Below are 21,494 nucleotides of genomic sequence, written 5' to 3' on the forward strand. Positions count from 1 at the left end.
TTGAAGGTCATAAAAAAGTTTTCAAAAGTGTTTCATCGTAAAATTGTCTTTTGAATTCCTTCCACAGATATATATTAAAAGCTCTTCTTTATATAGATGGAAGAGCTTTTGGAAGAGAAAGAAAGCTTCTAAAATTCTTTTATAGAGAGACCTGTATTTAAAGGCTTTTTGAGAATAGAAAATCAGATGATGTTCTCGGTTTAATCTCACAAAAACTTTCAAAGTCTTGTGCTGATAGAAGAGCTTTTGTTACGTTACGCATATAAAAGCTTTTAAATTATTATAAATCAAATGAGGCTCCATATGCTTTCTTCATACATGGAAGAGCTTTTAAAGGTCTGCTAAATATAAAAAAGCTTTTATGGTCTTCCGAAGACAAAAGCTAATTTTTTGGGCCTCTAAATATAAAAGAGCTTTCGAGGGTCATTTAAATATAGAAGTTCTGTAAAATATATTTCATTGTACGATTGACTTTTGAATGCCTTTCACAGCTGCATTTTAAACGCTTTTCTGTCCTGAGAAGGTCTTTAAAAGCTCTTCGGTTCACAGTAGGTCTCAAAAAGGTCTTCTATTAATTGAAGACATTCTTTTATCAATTGATGACCTTTAAAAACTCTTTTATCTTCGTAAGACCATAAAAGCTCTTTTTGTATTTAGAAGGTCTTCAAAAGCTCTTCCATGTATGAAAAACATATAAAACCTCTTTTTAAAAATATAAACATTTAAAAAGCTCTTCTATTCCAAAAAAACAATTTGAAAGCTCTTCTATCCGTAGAAGCAATTTGAAAGCTCTTCTATACGCACAAGATTTTTGAAAGCTTTTTTGAGCTTAGAAGTCTTATAAAACGTCTATTATTCAACTAAGAAGCATTTAAAATCTGGTCTCTGTATAAAAGAATTTTAGAAGCTTTCTTGACTGGAAGGTCTCTAAAAGCTCTTATGTTTATAGAATACCCTCAATAGCTTTTCTTTACATAAATGATCTTCAAAAGCTCTTTTATAGAGAGTATAGATTTGAAAACTGTAGAATTCTTCCAAAAGTTCCTCTGTTTATAGAAGACACTCAAAAGCTCTTATATCCATAAATGTTTCCAAAAAGCTCTTCTATAGATAGCAGACATTTAAAAGCTTTAGAATTTCTTTTAGAAGCTCTTCTGAAATTTAAAAAGCTTTTTATCAAAAGAAGCATTTTGAAAGCTACATTATCCGTACAAGGCTTTTGTATGCTTAGAAAGCCCTTAAAACGTAAAATGTAAGAACACCATGTGACTGTCCATCCTCAAAAAAGCCTTCTCAGAAGCCTTTATAAATGAATTTTAGAAGCTTTCTTGCATGGCAGCCTCCTAAAAGCTTTTCTGTTTATAGAAGATCCTCAAAAGCTCTTCTATCCCGAAAATGTTCCCAAAAAGCTCTTTTGTGGATTGTAGAGATTTAAAAGCTTTAAAATTTCTCTTAAAAGCTTTTCTTTGTTTCTTTGAATTGAAGCATCTCTGTGTTGAAAGGAAGACCTTAAAAAAAGCATGATATCAATGAAAAGCTTATAAAAGCTTCTCTATATATGGAAGGCCTAAAAGCTCTTTCCCTTTTCAAATTCAAAACAATGTAAATTATTAAATCAACAAATCATTTGGCCTTTATTAAATATTTTTTTTCCTTAAAACTAAATTTCCCCATCTATCGCCTAACCCCTCCTGGCAGGAGCTGCTTTGAAAGCGGGTTTTTCGTCTTGCTGAGGATGGGTGCGAATGTATTCCAAAGCCTTCAAGATGGCATCTGGAATTGGTGGGGGAGTGGGCAACAAAGCACTGTCGGGTTGATAACCATTCTCATCGGCCACGTATTGCACCGCAACGTGCTCACCCTCGGGAGAGATCCAGGCAAAGTCACCCTGGTGATCACCATCGGCACCACCTGTGGCGGCAGCATGAATGGCATTGGTGGTGTCGAAGGCATATTGGAAACCATGTTCATGGACATCGGCTGTGAAACGGGTTACTTCGGCATTGGCATCATCACTGGTGCGACCACCGGGAGCGGAGTAATGTTTGGAGTTGGAGCTGCTGGCACCATGAAATTTGGTGTTGCCACCATGCTTCGAGACTGCAGCGGCAGTGGCAATCAGGGCGCAGAGTACAACCTGGGGGGAAAAGGATTTTATTAGATTTTGATTTGTTTATTTTTTTAATTTATTTGTTTATTTTTTATTTATTTAATTTTTTTTTATTTTTTTTTTGAATTTTCTAAAACTTACGAATTTGAACATTTTTGATCTTTAATCCGCAAGGCTTCACAGTTTTGAACTGATGCTGTTCCGAATAACCGGCAGAGTTTTTATATGCCTTCAATGTGCAGTTTTAGCATAGAAATGCTTTTATGCTCTTGTCGACGACTAGAAGCTACTTAACCGGGTTGCCAAAAGCCGTTTCGAATTCATTGCCATCAGCTAAGTTGGCAACATGCAGATTTTTTGTTGTTGTTTTTATTTTTCTTTTTTATTTGGGCGGATGCTACTAAAACCACTGAACTAGGTTTGATGCTATTGTTAATAGGCAAAATATTTATGAAGCTTATCACACGCTTGCTAGTAAATACAACAGCGATAACATCAAGCATCATTGGCTCTGCTCATGTTGATGGATATCTGATGCGTGTGTGTGATGTGTTATGGCAGCGGGACGGTGTTATGTTTCTCGCTGCATCAGATTATGGTCGATAATTGATGGAATTGATAAAATCATCTCCAAGGCATGAAGAGGATGGAGGGTGTATTAAAGCCTTGGGCACGCCAAGATTTTGGCCGCAGACCTTGGACATTCCAACAGGACTCAGCACCATCGCATTCAGACCCCCACCCACCCAAGAATTGTTACAAAATAAGGTTCCTCGCTTCATTTCCAGCGTAAAATGGCCAACAAAATCTCCAGATACCAATCCGTTGGACTATTGTGTCTGGAGTATTTTGGAAAGCAAGCTTGGCTCAAAAAAAAAAAAAATACTAAAGTGTCGATCACCTCAAGCAAGCGCTTCGCTAAAATACCGCAGAGCTACATCCGGGCAGCGTTGTGACGGTTTCATTGATCGCTTGAAGGCCATAATTCGTGCCAAAGGTGGCCAATGCAGCCGAGAAGGCTACCACTAAGACGATGCAGCTATGCAGATTGATGGCAAACGTTTTAGGGCCCCCAACCCTGCAAGAGGAGGTCGCTAATAACAGCATCCTACTGTACGGATATAAAATCTGGGCCTGGAGCATGCTCAATAAGCAGAGGGCGTAGCAACTGCTGAAAGTACAAATAACAGCGGCAGTGAGAGTGGCATCTGCATGCCGCACAGTCTCAAGACTAGCGATACAAGTTATAGCGGGTACCTTTGGTAGCAGAAGAGAGGCAGTAAATATTTAAGGTAGTGTTGCCAACATGAAGTCTCAGAACTTGCTCAAATAAATGAGGAGACTTTTGAAAAATGGCAGACATGATGGCAGCGAGTGACAAATGGAAGATGTACCAGATATAGAAGCATGGACAAAACGGAAGCACGGCAATTTAAACTATTACATAACACAGATGCTCTCCGGACATGGATATTTTCGTAAATATCTGTTAAAGTACGGAAAGAGAGATTCCGCATATTGTTTGTATGAAATCGAACAAATTTTAGACGAGGCAGAACATACATTCTTCTCATGCGGTCGATGGACAAACCTACGCTCAGAAGTAGAACTGCCAGCAGGTGCAATGACCAGTGACGAACATAGTTGCGAAAATGATAGAAGTCGAACAAAACTGGAATGCAATTTCTAAATTCTTCGAACATTTATTAAAAATAAAGAAGTAAAAAAGCTGAAAGTTCGGCTGGGCCGAACTTTGAATACCCTCCACCATTTGGAACGAATTTGGCAATTTTCAAAAAAAAAATAAAATCGGTTAAAAATTCTCTTGAAATCTTAAAAATACCAAATGTAGCCGACATAGTAGGGTCTAAACGACGAAGTGGACCTGCATAGGCAACTTTTGTCATAAACTTGCAGAGACAATTTTCTGGCACAGGCTGTAGTACCCATTACGAATTTCAGATACCAAATCTGAAACAATTCCGGTAAATAATGTCGCTAAAATTATCAAAATACCGAATATCCGGAGGTACCGTTATATGGGGGCTATACGATGAGCCTACGTGGCTCATTTTCTATCTTAGGCTGTGGTATCCATTACGAACTTCAGATACTAAATTTGAAACAATTCCGCGGAATAATGTCGCTAAAATCATCAAAATACCGAATATCGGGAGGTACCGTTATATGGGGGCTATACGAAGATGTGGACCTACATGGCCCATTTTCTGTCTTAGGCTGTAGCATCCATTACGAACTTCAAATATCAAATTTGAGACAATTCCGGTAAATATTGTCGCTAAAATCATCAAAATACCGAATATAGGGAGGTACCGTTATATGGGGGCTATACGAAGACGTGGACCTGCACAGACAATTTTCTGCCTGAGGCTGTAGTATCCATTTCGAACTTCAAATACCAAATTTGAAACAATTCCGATGAACAATGTCGCTAAAATCATCAAAATACCGAATATCGGGGGGTACCGTTATATAGGGGCTATACGAAGACGTAAACCTGCACAGACAATTTTCTGTCTTAGGCTGTAGTACCCATTACGAACTTCAAATACCAAATTTGAAACAATTCCGCGGAATAATGTCGCTAAAATCATCAAAATACCGAATATCGGGAGGTACCTTTATATGGTGATTATACGAAGACATGGACCTGCACAGACAATTTTCTGTCTTAGTCTGTAGCATCCATTACGAACTTCAAATACCAAATTTGAAACAATTCCGTTGAATAATGTCCCTAAAATCATCCAAAAACCGAATATCGGGCGGTACCGTTATATGGGGCCTATACGAAGACGCGGGCCTACACGGACAATTTTCTGTCATAAGCTGTAGTATCCATTACGAACTTCAAATACCAAATTTGAAACAATTCCGGTAAATAATGTCGCTAAAATTATCAAAATACCGAATATCGGGAGGTACTGTTATATGGGGGCTATACGAAGACATGGACCTTCACAGACAATTTTCTGCGAGGCTGTAGTATCTATTACGAACTTCAAATACCAAATTTGAAACAATACCCTTGAATAATGTCGCTAAAATCATCAAAATACCGAATATCGGGAGGTACTGTTATATGGGGGCTATACGAAGACGTAAACCTGCACAGACAATTTTCTGTCATAGGCTGTAGCATCCATTACGAACATCATATACCAAATTTGAAGCAATTCCGTTGAATAATGTCGCTAAAATCATCAAAATACCAAATATCGAGCGGTACCGTTATATGGGGACTATACGAAGACGTGGACCTGCTCAGATAATTTTTTGTCCAAGGCTGTAGCATTCATTTCGAACTTCAAATACCAAATTTAAAACAATTCCGTTAAATAATGTCGCTAAAATCATGAAAATACTGAATATCGGGGGGTACCGTTATATGGGGGCTATACGAAGACGTAGACCGGCACAGACAATTTTCTGTATTAGGCTGTAGTATCCATTACGAACTTCAAATACGAAATTTGAAACGATTCCTATGAATAATGTCGCTAAAATCATAAAAATACCGAATAGAGGGAGGAACCGTTATATCAGGGCTACAGGAATACCTGGAGCTGCCCAGACAATTTTCCGTGATAGGCTGTATTATTTATTTCGAACTTCAAATACCAAATTTGAAACAATTCCGTTGAATAATGTCGCTAAAATCAGCAAAATATGGAATATCGGGAGGTATCGTTATATGGTGGATATACGAAGACGTGGACCTGCATAGATAATTTTCTGTCATAGGCTGTAGTACCCATTACGAACTTCAAATACCAAATTTAAAACAATTCCGGTTAATACTGTCGCTAAAATCATAAAAATACCGAATATAGGAAGGTACCTCTGTATGGGGGCTATACGAAGACGTGGACCTGCGCAGATAGTTTTCTGTCATAGGATGTAGTACCCATTACGAGCTTCAAATACCAAATTTGAAACCATGCCGGTTCATAATGTCGCTAAAATCATCAAAATACCGAATATCAGGAGGTATCGTTATATGGGGGCTATACGAAGACGTGGACCTACATGACCCATTTCCAATACCAAAAGTCCTGCAAACATAATACACATTTGAGTAAAATTTTATCAACCTTCTTCATTTCGTTCGGAAGCTAGAGTGATTTCCACAGACGGACAGACGGGTAGACGGACGGACATCGCTAAATCGCCATAGAATTTTATGCGGATCACGAATATACAGATATACTTTGTGGGGTCTTAAATGTATATTTTGAGGTGTTACAAACGGAATGGCAAACTTAATATACCCTCCATACTATGGTGGAGGTCATATAAAAAATAGGGACCTAAGACCTCGAAATGATTTGCGGAGCTTGGAAGAAAAAGGCCTAAGAAGCCCGGGAGCCACCTCGAAGTAATACGAAAGTGGTGCCGAGGTGGTAGTAACTCCCAGAGGTCGGTAGATGCGTTTTTTAGTCGGTACCAAGATCAAGCCCGACATACCACGATGAGTGACGGCTCATGTGAATGCGTAAATGTGAATTTTTCCCAAATGCTGCGCAAAAAAAAAAAAAATATGCAGCTCTTATTTTATTATCACTGTAATTTTTGCTAAACAAAATTCAAATTAATATTCACAATTCCTCACCTTGTCATTGAGCCATTGATTAACTATCTCCAAGAATGGTCAACCTGCTATCATAAAAAAATGGAACAATGGAAAACTAAAGCATTAGTTTTTTTTTATTAAAACTTTAAACAAATGCCATAGTTGGACATTCAAACAATCAAATCCAAAATCATCGACTGGCAACATATGCTGGCCACAAGTGATTAATAACTCAAATCATAATTCGCAAATCATATAAATACCGCATGGTTTCCAAAAACAGATCAACAGTCTTCGATAGAACAACAATTCAACATCAGTACCCAATTCCAGATAAAAACAAAAAAAATGTTCAAAATTGTAAGTTTGAAAAAAGAATTCGGAAGAAATAAAAATTCCAAACTAATTCAATTTTCAAAAATTCCTCCAGGTCCTTCTTTGCTCCCTGATTGCCGCAGCCGTGGCTTTGCCCAGGCATGGAGCCACCAAATTCGCCCACCAAACCTCCTACAAGGGCCACCATCGCAGTGCCCCCGCCGCCACCTCGGATGATGCCAATGCCGAGGTAAAACATTTCCAATCGGATGTCAGTGAACATGGTTTCCAATATGCCTATGACACCACCAATGCCATTCATGCCGCTGCTGCTGGCAGTGCCTATGGTGAGCATAATGGCGATTTCTCCTGGATCTCTCCCGAAGGTGAACATGTTGCCATCCAGTACGTGGCCGATGAGAATGGCTATCAGCCAAGTGGTGACATCTTGCCCACACCACCACCAATCCCAGAGGCCATCTTGAAGGCTTTAGAATACATTCGCACCCATCCCCGCTATGAGGAGGAACCAGTCAGGAAGCAAGTGGTCCACCATGGTGCCAAGAATTACGGCAGACGTTTCTGAGGCGTGTGTGCGAAGTTTTCAGTATTATTTGAACAAATGTTAGCTGCTTCATTATTTAGAAAATTAAAAAAAAAATATTTCGAAAAAACAACAAAAACAAATGTTTCAATTTTGGAAAAAAATGAAGACATGAAAAATACAGGACCTCCTGGCCTTCTCTGGCCAACAGAAGCCCACCAGCTCTTCTATGAGCCATAGAAGCCCACCAGCACTTCTATGAGCCATAGAAGACCTCCAGCTATTCTATGAGCCATAGAAGACCTCCAGCTCTTCTATGAGCCATAGAAGACCTCCAGCTCTTCTATGAGCCATAGAAGACCTCCAGCTCTTCTATGAGCCATAGAAGACCTCCAGCTCTTCTATGAGCCATAGAAGACCTCCAGCTCTTCTATGAGCCATAGAAGACCTCCAGCTCTTCTATGAGCCATAGAAGACATCCAGCTCTTCTATGAGCCATAGAAGACCTACAGCTCTTCTATGAGCCATAGAAGACCTACAGCTCTCCTATGAGCCATAGAAGACCTCCTGGCCTTCTATGAGCCATAGAAGACCTCCTGGCCTTCTATAAGCCATAGAAGACCTCCAGGCCTTTTATGAGCCATATAAGACCTACTGGCCTTCTATGAGCCATAGAAGACCTACAGCTCTTCTATGAGCCATAGAAGACCTCCAGCTCTTCTATGAGCTATAGAAGACCTACAGCTCTTCTATGAGCCATAGAAGACCCAGAGCTCTTCTATGAGCCATAGAAGACCTCCAGCTCTTCTATGAGCCATAGAAGACCTCCAGCTCTTCTATAAGCCATAGAAGACCTCCAGCTCTTCTATGAGCCATAGAAGACCTCCAGCTCTTCTATGAGCCATAGAAGACCCAGAGCTCTTCTCTGACCCATAGAAGACCCAGAGCTCTTCTCTGACCCATAGAAGACCAACACCTCTTCTATGGCTACAGCTCTTCTATGAGCCATGGAAGACCTCCTGGCCTTCTATGAGCCATGGAAGACCTCCTGGCCTTCTATGAGCCATAGAAGACCTCCTGGTCTTCTATGAGCCATAGAAGACCTCCAGCTCTTCTATGAGCCATAGAAGACCTCCAGCTCTTCTATGAGCCATAGAAGACCTCCAGCTCTTCTATGAGCCATAGAAGACCTCCAGCTCTTCTATGAGCCATAGAAGACCTCCAGCTCTTCTATGAGCCATAGAAGACCTCCAGCTCTTCTATGAGCCATAGAAGACCTCCAGCTCTTCTATGAGCCATAGAAGACCTCCAGCTCTTCTATGAGCCATAGAAGACCTCCAGCTCTTCTATGAGCCATAGAAGACCTCCAGCTCTTATATGAGCCATAGAAGACCTCCAGCCTCTTCTATGAGCCATAGAAGACCCAGAGCTCTTCTCTGACCATAGAAGACCCAGAGCTCTTCTCTGACCCATAGAAGACCAACACCTCTTCTATGGCTACAGCTCTTCTATGAGCCATGGAAGACCTCCTGGCCTTCTATGAGCCATAGAAGACCTCCTGGTCTTCTATGAGCCATAGAAGACCTCCAGCTCTTCTATGAGCCATAGAAGACCTCCAGCTCTTCTATGAGCCATAGAAGACCTCCTGGCCTTCTATGAGCCATAGAAGACCTCCTGGCCTTCTATGAGCCATAGAAGACCTCCAGCTCTTCTATGAGCCATAGAAGACCTCCAGCTCTTCTATGAGCCATAGAAGACCTCCAGCTCTTCTATGAGCCATAGAAGACCTCCAGCTCTTCTATGAGCCATAGAAGACCTCCAGCTCTTCTATGGAGCCATAGAAGACCTCCAGCTCTTCTATGAGCCATAGAAGACCTCCAGCTCTTCTATGAGCCATAGAAGACCTCCAGCTCTTCTATGAGCCATAGAAGACCTCCAGCTCTTCTATGAGCCATAGAAGACCTCCAGCTCTTCTATAAGCCATAGAAGACCTCCGGCTCTTCTATGAGCCATAGAGGACCTCCAGCTCTTCTATGAGCCATAGAAGACCTCCAGCTCTTCTATGAGCCATAGAAGACCTATAGCTTTTCTATGGGCCACAGAAGACCTATAGCTCTTCTATGAGCCATAGAAGACCTATAGCTCTTCTATGAGCCATAGAAGACCTACAGCTCTTCTATGAGGCATAGAAGACCTCCAGCTCTTCTATGAGCCATAGAAGACCTCCAGCTCTTCTATGAGCCATAGAAGACCTCCAGCTCTTCTATGAGCCATAGAAGACCTCCAGCTCTTCTATAAGCCATAGAAGACCTCCAGCTCTTCTATGAGCCATAGAGGACCTCCAGCTCTTCTATGAGCCATAGAAGACCTCCAGCTCTTCTATGAGCCATAGAAGACCTATAGCTTTTCTATGGGCCACAGAAGACCTATAGCTCTTCTATGAGCCATAGAAGACCTATAGCTCTTCTATGAGCCATAGAAGACCTACAGCTCTTCTATGAGGCATAGAAGACCTACAGCTCTTCTATGAGGCATAGAAGACCTATAGCTCATCTATGAGCCATAGAAGACCATCAGCACTTCTATGAGCCATAAAAGACCTCCTGGCTTTCCATAGGTAATAGAAGACCTCCTGCTCTTTTATATAAAATATAAGACCTCCTGGCCTTCTATGGACAATAGAAGACCTCCTGGCCTTCTAAGGGCAATAGAAGTCCTCCTAGCCTTTATGGGCAATAGAAGAACTCCCTTCCCTTAACTCCCCCCTCCAAAACCCCAAATCACTGTAATTAAATTTTCAATTGTTCAATTTCAAAACTGAAAACAAATAACTTTGACATTTGAAATTTGACAAGATTTGACTGCACCCACCACCCAAACCACTTTGCTTCCGTGTGAACCAATATGTCGGGATACAAGTTTTTTTTAATGATTTACTCGGTTGGTGTTCATAAATAATCATTTGGTCGAGGAACTTCAAACGAAGACCTGTTTGAAATCAAATAAAAACAACGAAGTGAGCATAATTCCCATGAAATGGGAGGGAATAAAAAAGGTGAAAAAAAAAAAAGAGGTGTGAAACTATAAATTTTTGTCGTAAAATAAAAAATAAAAAAAGTTAATAAAATTTAACATAACCCTTCCCCCCCTCCCCCTTTATTATTATGGATTATGGCGCTCTGTGGCTCTGGTTTTAAATTAAATAATAAAATTTTAGCCGAAATTAAAAATATTGTTATCGCACATTTTTTATGCTTCCCTATTCAAATTATGTCGTCATAAAAACATCGAAACTTATTCAAAATATCGGGAAGATTCTCCAACAATTTTTATTAAAATTCTAAAACAGGTAAATTGCTACGTTTTGCTTCCTACCTACCTGCGTGCTGCTCTAAATCACCAGGCATTTAATTGTTGTCATAAAATTTTTCAAATAAAAAAATCTGAAACTACATTTAATTGTTTGTTAAACTGGATTAATTTGAAATTTTTATGGGTTCAGAAAGGAATATCAAAATGAAGCAATAAAATAGTAGGAATTAATATTGGTAGATTTTTGTCCGACTTGAATGCACTCTACTCGATGCTGTCACTGTGTAAGAGATTTAAAATACGGATCCGGTTTCTCAAAAAAAATGAAAATCCCAGGATTGAAAATGAAAAACTCTTTTGAATTGCTTCATGAAAAAAATTTTCGAATTTCCACCTAATAATCAATAACGTAACCATGAATATTTCTTTTTCCAAATCCGCAAAAATAAAAGATATCAGATTTCAAAAAAAATAAAAAAACATTAAAAATCATTCCACCAAACTCTTTCTAAAATGTCACTACTATTGCCTCCATTTTACGAATATTCCCTCTAATCTTCATCCCAAAAATAAATAATAATTCGAAAATATCCCTTCCAAAATCCATAAGTTTTTTCGCCAGTATCGCGCCCAAAAATCAATAAAAATTGGATGAGTATCCCTTTAAAATTCCACGATAATGTCCCGAATCCGACAAAAAAAGAAATTCGATAAATATCCGTTATCAAAAAATCGATAAATATCCATTATTAAAGTCTCCAAATATTGCTTCCGATTCTCAACCTTCCGATCCTCAACCTAAAAAATCGATAAATATCCGTTATCAAAAAATCGATAAATATCCATTATTAAAGTCTCCAAATATTGCTTCCGATTCTCAACCTTACGATCCTCAACCTAAAAAATCGATAAATATCCATTATCAAAGTTTCCAAATATTGCTTCCGATCCTCAACCTTCCGATCCTTAACCTAAAAAATCGATAAATATCCATTATCAAAGTTTCCAAATATTGCTTCCGATCCTCAACCTAAAAAATCGATAAATATCCATAATCAAAGTTTCCAAATATTGCTTCCGATCCTCAACCTAAAAAAGCGATAAATATCCATTATCAAAAAATCGATAAATATCCATTATCAAAGTTTCCAAATATTGCTTCCGATCCTCAACCTTCCGATCCTTAACCTAAAAAATCGATAAATATCCATTATCAAAGTTTCCAAATATTGCTTCCGATCCTCAACCTAAAAAATCGATAAATATCCATTATCAAAAAATCGATAAATATCCATAATCAAAGTTTCCAAATATTGCTTCCGATCCTCAACCTAAAAAAGCGATAATATCCATTATCAAAAAATCGATAAATATCCATTATCAAAGTTTCCAAATATTGCTTCCGATCCTCAACCTTCCGATCCTTAACCTAAAAAATCGATAAATATCCCTTATCAAAGTTTCCAAATATTGCTTCCGACCCTCAACCTAAAAAATCGATAAATATCCATTATCAAAAAATCGATAAATATCCATAATCAAAGTTTCCAAATATTGCTTCCGATCCTCAACCTTCCGATCCTTAACCTAAAAAATCGATAAATATCCATAATCAAAGTTTCCAAATATTGCTTCCGATTCTCAACCTTCCGATCATCAACCTAAAAAATCGATAAATATCCATTATCAAAGTTTCCAAATATTGCTTCCGATCCTCAACCTTCCGATCCTTAACCTAAAAAATCGATGCTTCCGATCCTCAACCTTCCGATCCTTAACCTAAAAAATCGATAAATATCCCTTATCAAAGTTTCCAAATATTGCTTCCGATCCTCAACCTAATAAATCGATAAATATCCATTATCAAAAAATCGATAAATATCCATAATCAAAGTTTCCAAATATTGCTTCCGATCCTCAACCTTCCGATCCTCAACCTAAAAAATCGATAAATATCCATTATCAAAGTTTCCAAATATTGCTTCCGATCCTCAACCTTCCGATCCTTAACCTAAAAAATCGATAAATATCCATTATCAAAGTTTCCAAATATTGCTTCCGATCCTCAACCTAAAAAATCGATAAATATCCATTATCAAAAAATCGATAAATATCCATAATCAAAGTTTCCAAATATTGCTTCCGATCCTCAACCTAAAAAAGCGATAAATATCCATTATCAAAAAATCGATAAATATCCATTATCAAAGTTTCCAAATATTGCTTCCGATCCTCAACCTTCCGATCCTTAACCTAAAAAATCGATAAATATCCCTTATCAAAGTTTCCAAATATTGCTTCCGATCCTCAACCTAAAAAATCGATAAATATCCATTATCAAAAAATCGATAAATATCCATAATCAAAGTTTCCAAATATTGCTTCCGATCCTCAACCTTCCGATCCTCAACCTAAAAAATCGATAAATATCCATTATCAAAGTTTCCAAATATTGCTTTCGATCCTCAACCTAAAAAAGCGATAAATATCCATTATCAAAAAATCGATAAATATCCATTATCAAAGTTTCCAAATATTGCTTCCGATCCTCAACCTTCCGATCCTTAACCTAAAAAATCGATAAATATCCATTATCAAAAAATCGATAAATATCCATTATCAAAGTTTCCAAATATTGCTTCCGATCCTCAACCTTCCGATCCTTAACCTAAAAAATCGATTAATATCCATTATCAAAAAATCGATAAATATCCATTATCAAAGTTTCCAAATATTGCTTCCGATCCTCAACCTTCCGATCCTTAACCTAAAAAATCGATAAATATCCATTATCAAAGTTTCCAAATATTGCTTCCGATCCTTAACCTAAAAAATCGATAAATATCCATTATCAAAAAATCGATAAATATCCATTATCAAAGTTTCCAAATATTGCTTCCGATCCTCAACCTTCCGATCCTTAACCTAAAAAATCGATAAATATCCATTATCAAAAAATCGATAAATATCCATTATCAAAATTTCCAAATACTGCTTCCGATCCTCAACCTTATCGGACAAAAATCGTGAAAACTGACCCCGATTATCCTCTATAAAAAATAATTAAAACTTTGACAAATACTCCTTCCAATTTAAAAACAAAAATTACTAATAGCCCCTTCGAAATGTATAAAAATAGACCCCATTTCTCATCCCAGCAATTACAAAATAAATAAAAAAAACGGCAAATATTCCCTTCAAATCAAAAGAATATTGCCCTCAAATACTTCTTTCAAATAATTATTGCAATCTCGAACAATATCCAATTTAAAATAAAACAAAAAAAATATTGCCTCCAATTCTCCACCTCAAAAATGTAATAAATAATTCAAAGAATATAATTTTTAAAATCCACGAATATTGTTCGCGATCATCCTCCCAAAAGCATCTGCGAAATAAGCCCCAAAACCCTCCTTAAAATATTTAAAATTCGACAAATTTGTATAAAAAACAACAAATACTTAACACCCCCCCCCCCCCCCCCCCCAACCAAAAAAAATCCTTGTTCTAAAAAAAAAATAGTTTTAAATTCATGGCATCGAGTCCCATTAAAAATTCGATAAATACTCCTTCCCTAAAGTAAACAAGTAAAAAAGCTGTAAGTTCGGCCGGGCCGAACTTTGAATACTCTCCACCATTTAGGACAAATTTAGCAATTTTCAAAAAATTAAAATCCATTAAAAATTCACTTAAAATCTTAAAAATACCGAATATAGCCGTATCTATACGACGACGTGGACCTGCATAGGCAACTTTTGTCATAAGCCTGCACAGACAACTTTCTGGCATAGGCTGTAGTAATGATTCCGAACTTTAAATACGAAATTTGAAGTAATTCCGGTGAATAAAGTCACTAAAATAATCAAAATACCGAATAAAGGGAGGTTCCGTTATATGGGGGCTATACGAAGACGTGGACCTGTACAGATATTTTTCTCTCATAGACTGTCGTATTCATTGCGAACTTCAAATACCAAATTTGAAACCATTCCGGTAAATAATGACGCTAAACTCATCAAAATACCGAATAAAGGGAGGTTCCGTTATATGGGGGCTATACGAAGAAGGAAGGGCAATTTTCTGCCATAGCATGTAAAACCCATTACCCATTTCAAATACCAAATTTGAAATAATTTCGGTGAAAAATGTCGCTAAAATCGTCAAAATACCGAAAATCGGGAAGTACCGTTATATGGTGGCCTCTACGAAGACGTGGACCTGTACAGACAATTTTCTGTCTTAGGCTGCAGCATCCATTACGAACTTCAGCTACCAAATTTGAAACAATTTCGGTGAATAATGTCGCTAAAATCATCAAAATACCGAATATCGGGAGGTACCGTTATATGGGGGCTATACAAAGACGTGAACCTGCACAGACAATTTTCTGTTATAGGCTGTAGTTCCCATAACGAACTCTTAATAGGTAATTTGAAACAATTCTGGTGAATAATGACGCTAAAATCATCAAAATACTGAATATCGGGAGGTACCGTTATATAGGAGCTATATGAAGACTTGCACAGACAATTTTCTGTTTTAGGCTGTAGTATCCATTACGAACTTCAAATGCCAAATTTGAAACAATTCTGTTGTAAAATGTCGCTAAAATCATCAAAACACCAAATATAGGGAGGTACCGATATATGACAATTTTTTGTCTGAGGCTGCAGTATCCATTTTGAACTTCAAATCGAAAATTTGAAACAATTCCGGTAAATAATGTCGCTAAAAAAACAAAGTACCGAATATCGGAGGTTCCGTTATATGGGGGCTATACGAAGACGTGGACCTGCATAGACAATTTTCTGTCATAGACTGTAGTATCCATTGCGAACTTCAAGTACCAAATTTGAAACAATTCAGGTGAATAATGTCGCTAAAATCATCAAAATACCGAATATCGGGAGGTACCGCTATATGAGGGCTATGCGGTAACGAATATCGGGAGGTACCATTGTATGGGGACTATACCCAAAAAGTGGACCTACATAGCCCATTTTCAATACCAAAAGTCCTGCTGACATAACATACTTTTGAGTAAAATTTTACCAACCTACTTTTTCTCGTTCGGAATCCAGAGTGATTTCCACAGACGGACGGTCGGACAGTCGGTCCTCCTTAAATCGACCTAGAATTTAATGATGGTCGAGAATATGTATAGTTTGTGAGGTTTAATGATTTAGTTAAAAAAAAATAGTTAAAAAAAATCGCAAATATTGATTTGCGGATTTTTAACAAAAAAAAAATAAAGTCTGAAATTGTTTGAAAAAATACTCATCAAAAATTCCCAAAAGAAAACAATTTTTTTTAATCTTAGAAATATTCTCTGGAAGCCAAAAATTAGGTTCATTCATGTATGGTATTATAAAAGTGGGTTATATGGGGCCATTTTTATTTGTAGGCCGTTACTTTCAACCCTTACACCCATTCACATTAGTTGAAAAAAATTGAATAGAAAATTGGAACCCCTTAAAAATTTTGCAATGTCGGCTAAAACTTTTTAACTCCTTATATGACAGATAAGATCGATTTTAGGCGTTTTGAATATCTTGGCCACAGCGTCGAAAGGGGTTACACTTTTATTTTATAATATCCTACACCACAAGGTGGTCAGGGTATTATGTCTTTGTGCATTTGTTTGTAACAGGCAAAAGGAAACGAGATAGACCCATAGTTCCTTTTGATGATCTGCATAGAATCACATTCTCAGTCGATTTATGCATGTCCGTCCGTCCGTCCGTCCGTCCGTCTGTCCAGGTATTTTTGTAAACAAAGTACAGTTCACATTTATTGTCCTATCCAGATGAAATTTTGCACAAATCATTTGTTTGGCTCAAGGTCGAACCCTATTGAAATTGGAGATAATCGGTCAAAATTTAGATATAGCTCCCATATATATCTTCGTCCGATTTGCTTTTTATTGTGCACCAAACGTGTAATATCAGGCCGAATGGTATGGAATTTTGCACATTAGGCAAATTAAGCCTAAAAATTAGTATGCCAAATTTGATCGAAATCGGTTCAGATATAGCTATAGCTCTCATATATATTGTTCATCCGATTTGTCATATTTGTCCTCCGCAGCCGTAATATGCACTCTGTTACAACAATATTTGAGGAAATATATCAAATACAGCCCAGAAATACATGTGCCAACTTTTATCGAGATCGGTTCAGATTTGAATATATCTCCCATATATAACTTCGTCCGATTTACCTTATATTGTGCACTGAACGTCTAATATAGGTCCAAATGGGATGGAATTTGGCACTTACGACCGAATTGAGTCTAGAAGCTAGTATGTCAAATTTGGTGAAGATCGGTTTAGATATAGCTATAGCTCCCATATATACTGTTCATCGGATTTGTTATATTTGTTACCCACAGCCGTAATATGCACTCTGTTACAACAATATTTGGGGAAATATATCAAATACAGCTCAGAAATACATTTGCCAAATTTTATCGAGATCGGTTCAGATTTGAATATATCTCCCATATATAACTTCGTCCGATTTACCTTATATTGTGCACCAAACGTCTAATATTTGTCCAAATGGTATGGAATTTGGCACATGCGACCGAATTGAGTCTAGAAGCTAGTATGTCAAATTTGGTGAAGATCGGTTCAGATATAGCTATAGCTCTCATATATATTGTTCATCCGATTTGTCATATTTGTCCTCCGCAGCCGTAATATGCACTCTGTTACAACAATATTTGGGGAAATATATCAAATACAGCTCAGAAATATCTTAACGAAATTTTATGGAGATCGGTTCCGATTTGGTTATAGCTTCCCTATATATATCTTTATCCGATTTCAAATTAATTATGCACCAAATGGGCAATACAAGTCCGAATTTAAAAGACACAAATGCTTCGGCAAATTTAGTCCTTTGAACTTTAAATTATAATTATAATCATAGCGTGTATGATTGAATTCTCCCATAAAAAAAAATTTAATTTTTATGCGGAGCTCTACTAAATTAGCAAAGTGGTGTAGGGTACCATAAAGTCGGCCCGCCCGACTATAGGACTTTTTTTTACTGAATTTTTGTTTTTTTTTTTTTATTTTTATTTAATTTTTTTTTTTTTTTTTTGAATTTTTTATTTTTTTTTTTTTTTTTTTTTTTTGTAAAACAAAAAAATGTAAAACACATCCTAGCTCACAATTCTTTAATTTTGATCCGGGTTTTGAAATGTTCCCCCGTAGTATCGTATAGCCCCCCAGTTACATTCTTCAAATTATTGGCCAACTTTTTGCCATTTTGGATTCGTGACCGTGAAAAAAAAACAAATAAACAAAATTTACAATAAACCTCCCCCCAAATATGGTCGCCACAATGTCTGCCGGTTGCGATTCACACAAAATTGGCAGGTGGTCCCCATTAAAAATATGTTTTTGTATTTGGTCCAAAAGCACACTTTATTTGCTCTTTTGTTATCATCAACCTCATCATCATCTTTTCTCATTCATAACGTTTTTGTTTTTTTTTTTCGTTTTCATTGACATTTTATTAACTTTGGGCCCACACGCTCAAATAAAATCATCACCGTCAATAAATCGGACACACAACGCGACACACCCAGTTGTTTCTAGTTTCCGCTTTTGTTTCGGTCAAAACGGTTTGACGTCAATCAGTTGTCGGGTCAGCTAGCTAGCCAAACGATTAACATAATCAAATCACAAAAAAAAAAAAAAAAAAACAACAACAATGACAATGCCGACCAATTAACATTTAAATTAAATAAATTAAAAATTCATAAATATTTGATGTGTGTTTTCTGTTTGTGGGGAAGGGCGGGGGGGTATTATGAATAGTTTGTTTTTGGTGTTTAGATTAATTATCTACTTAAAATTATAACATTTTGTTAAAGTGGTGCCAATGCATTATATATTTATTTATTTATCTATGCATAAAAAATAAATAAAATTGGCTTTGGGTTCGACTGAACCCAAATTTTGATTTTGCTACACCGAAAGAGAAAACTTGATGTGTGGCTATATCGGCAAAACTCAAAATCTCAAAATTATGGAAAGACGTTACACGAGCAATGTGCTAATGCCTTTTTTAGGGTCTACCAAAAATTCAAACAAATAACGATTAAATATTAAAAATATTTAAAAAAATTATTTTCAAAAAATTTTTGATTAGGGATTTAAAAAAATTCGCAATTATTTGGGGGGAAATGTTAACATCCCCCTTATTAGATCTTTAAAAACCTCCAAAAAATTTAAAATAATCTAGAAAAAAATCTTAAAAACACTGCAAACAATACAAGCCTGCAACTATGATTTTGGGGTTTCAGAAAATACTTTGGAAAAAATTTAAGTTAAAGGCTCCGAAAAACCTTCCTACAAAAGTTAAAAATTCATACAGACCTTCGCAAAACCAAAAACGCTCTAATAAAGTTTAGGCAATTTTTAAAAAATCTTTAAAAAAATATTCTTAAAAATCAATGTCAAGGCCTTGACATTAAAAAATCCACGTATGTGACATAGGAATTCTTTGGAAAAAATAAACTGAAAAATTAAAAAAAAAAACATTCAGAGCTCTAATTTTTTTTTTTTTTTTTTTTTTTTTGAAAAAAAAGCTCTTTGTTGTTCCCCAGAAAAAAAGAGTGGAAAATCATTTGAAGACTCTGCATGTCCTTGAGAAAAAAATCTACATTATTTGACTTTAATGGATGTTCGTAAATAAAATCGTAAAAAAAACATTATGGAACCTTTTTTTCCACTTTGAAAGGCCTTCCAAAAAAATCTAAAATTAATCCTTAAAAATTGCATGTATGGCTTTCAAAAGTTTGGAAAAAGAATTCACTTTCCTGGCTCTTAAAGTCCTTCAAAAAAAAAATAATAATAATAATAAAAATAAATAAATAAAGCCTGCATTTTTGGCTTTGATAGAAAAATACTTTAAAATCGATTTAATGGCTCTGAAGGACAACCCCAGAAAACTCGGAAAAAATGGAAAAAAAATATTGGATTTAACTTCCGCAAAACTCTGCAAAAAACCTCAAAAAAATCTTAAAAAATTGTTTTTTGAGAAAATACGGAAAAATTCTACTTTTTAGGTTTAGTAGTTCTTCGGTAATGAAATTTCAAATTTAGGACTCAAAAAGTCCTCCAGAAATTTAAAAAAAAAAAAAAAGAAAACCGTGACATGACTTTGATATTCCTCAGAAAAGTACTTAAAAGTCAAATTTCATGTCTCTAAAAGACATTCCACGAAAATTCTGATAAATCTTTCTCAAAATTACACATTTAGAGCCCTGATACCCCTTCAGAAATAATTCGTAAAAAGACCGCATTTAGGAATCTGAAATAGTTTCAAAAAAAAAAAAATAAATAAATAAAATCTGAAAACATGTCTCAACAAAATTCTTAAAAAATCACGCAAAGGAAGTGCTTCCACAAAAAATTAAAAAATATTAAAAATTAAAAAATATTAAAAATTAAAATTAATTTCCTTTAAAAAAAAACTGAAAACAAAAATAAAAATCAACTATTAGACCGAGAAGGATCTGCAAAAAAATCGAAAAGAAATCTAATAATAATTTTTAAAAGAAATTAAAAAAAAATAAAACTTCACATTGAGGAGCCCTAAAACCTTCCAAAAATTCTAAAAAAAAGTTATGTTTACGGCGCTGAAAGACATTCTGAAATCGAAAATATTCTTAAAAAAAATCGAAAATATTCTCAAAACAATTTTTGATTAGGTATTTGGAAGACCTACCCAAAAATTGACAATTATTTGGAAAAAATCTCAAAGTTCCCCTTCCAAAAATTCTGAAAAAAGTTGTGTTTAAGGCTCTGAAAGACATTCTGAAATCGAAAATATTCTTGAAAATTTTTCGATTAGGGTTTTGAAAGAACTTCCAAAATATTTGCAAATAATTTGGGAAAAATCTTAAAGTTTCCCTTCCAAAAATTCTGAAAATAATATGTGTTTAAGGCTCTGAAAGATATTCCGAAATATTTAAAAAAAAGAACGAAAATATTTAAAAAAAAAATCATTGATTAAGGATTTTCTAAAAAAAACTACATCCAGGTTCACGTCTTGGGTTCTGAAAGGCTTCATAAAAAAATTCCAAAAAAAGTCAAAAAAAAATTTAATTTAACGGTTCTAAAACACCTTCCAACCAAAATTTATAAAAAAATAGTAATGGATCCTTGCAAAAATACTGAAAACCCGCTTATAAGGACTCATAAAGGACCTTTTAAAAAATTCTGATAAAATCTATACATTCGTTCGTTTATAAAATAGTCCTAAAAATTGAAGTTTAGGTCCTTGATTTTTTTTTCAAATCCACGTTTGTTGATCTGAAGACCCTTAAAAAATAAAAAATACCACGTTTGTGACATAGGAATTCTCTAAAAAAAACTAAAAAATCCACTTTCGAGGCCTTAGAAAATATTTTGAAAAAAACCTTGAATTTCATTGATAAAAAGATTTTAAATATCCACGTTTGTCATTGCCAAAAAAAATTAAAAAGAAGCTTTTGAAAAATACTAGTAACTCTTGCTAAAAAATACAATCTTAAATTCCCAAGATTAGGACTCATAAAGGCCCTTTCAAGAGGTTTTGCCTTTGTCTTTGTCTTTTTTTTT

The 21,494-nt window shown here is 35.9% G+C and overlaps 2 protein-coding genes across 2 annotated transcripts; one reads left to right on the plus strand and one right to left on the minus strand.

Annotated features, from left to right (window-relative positions):
- Positions 1–1,681: 1,681 nt before the first annotated feature.
- Positions 1,682–2,263, minus strand: LOC101898269 (larval cuticle protein 4). Its single transcript, XM_011295381.2, has 2 exons — positions 2,252–2,263; positions 1,682–2,137 (listed from the first exon to the last, which is right to left on the minus strand). Exons 1-2 carry the CDS (start codon positions 2,261–2,263, stop codon positions 1,682–1,684), a joined length of 468 nt encoding a protein of 155 aa, XP_011293683.1.
- A 4,339-nt stretch (positions 2,264–6,602) lies between these two features.
- On the plus strand, positions 6,603–7,605 carry LOC101898441 (larval cuticle protein 4-like). The gene is made up of 2 exons (XM_059118823.1): positions 6,603–6,626; positions 7,135–7,605. Exons 1-2 carry the CDS (start codon positions 6,603–6,605, stop codon positions 7,603–7,605), a joined length of 495 nt encoding a protein of 164 aa, XP_058974806.1.
- The last annotated feature ends 13,889 nt before the right edge of the window (positions 7,606–21,494 follow it).

This window comes from Musca domestica, unplaced genomic scaffold (genome assembly GCF_030504385.1).
Source record: "Musca domestica strain aabys unplaced genomic scaffold, Musca_domestica.polishedcontigs.V.1.1 133, whole genome shotgun sequence".
NCBI lineage: Eukaryota > Metazoa > Arthropoda > Insecta > Diptera > Muscidae > Musca > Musca domestica.

Bases quoted from the DNA above. Each gene is read 5' to 3' on its own strand.
- LOC101898441 (XM_059118823.1), top strand. From the start codon at position 6,603: ATGAGTGACGGCTCATGTGAATGC. The intron at 6,627-7,134 runs GTAAATGTGAAT...AAATTCCTCCAG, and splicing joins GTGACGGCTCATGTGAATGC to GTCCTTCTTTGCTCCCTGAT.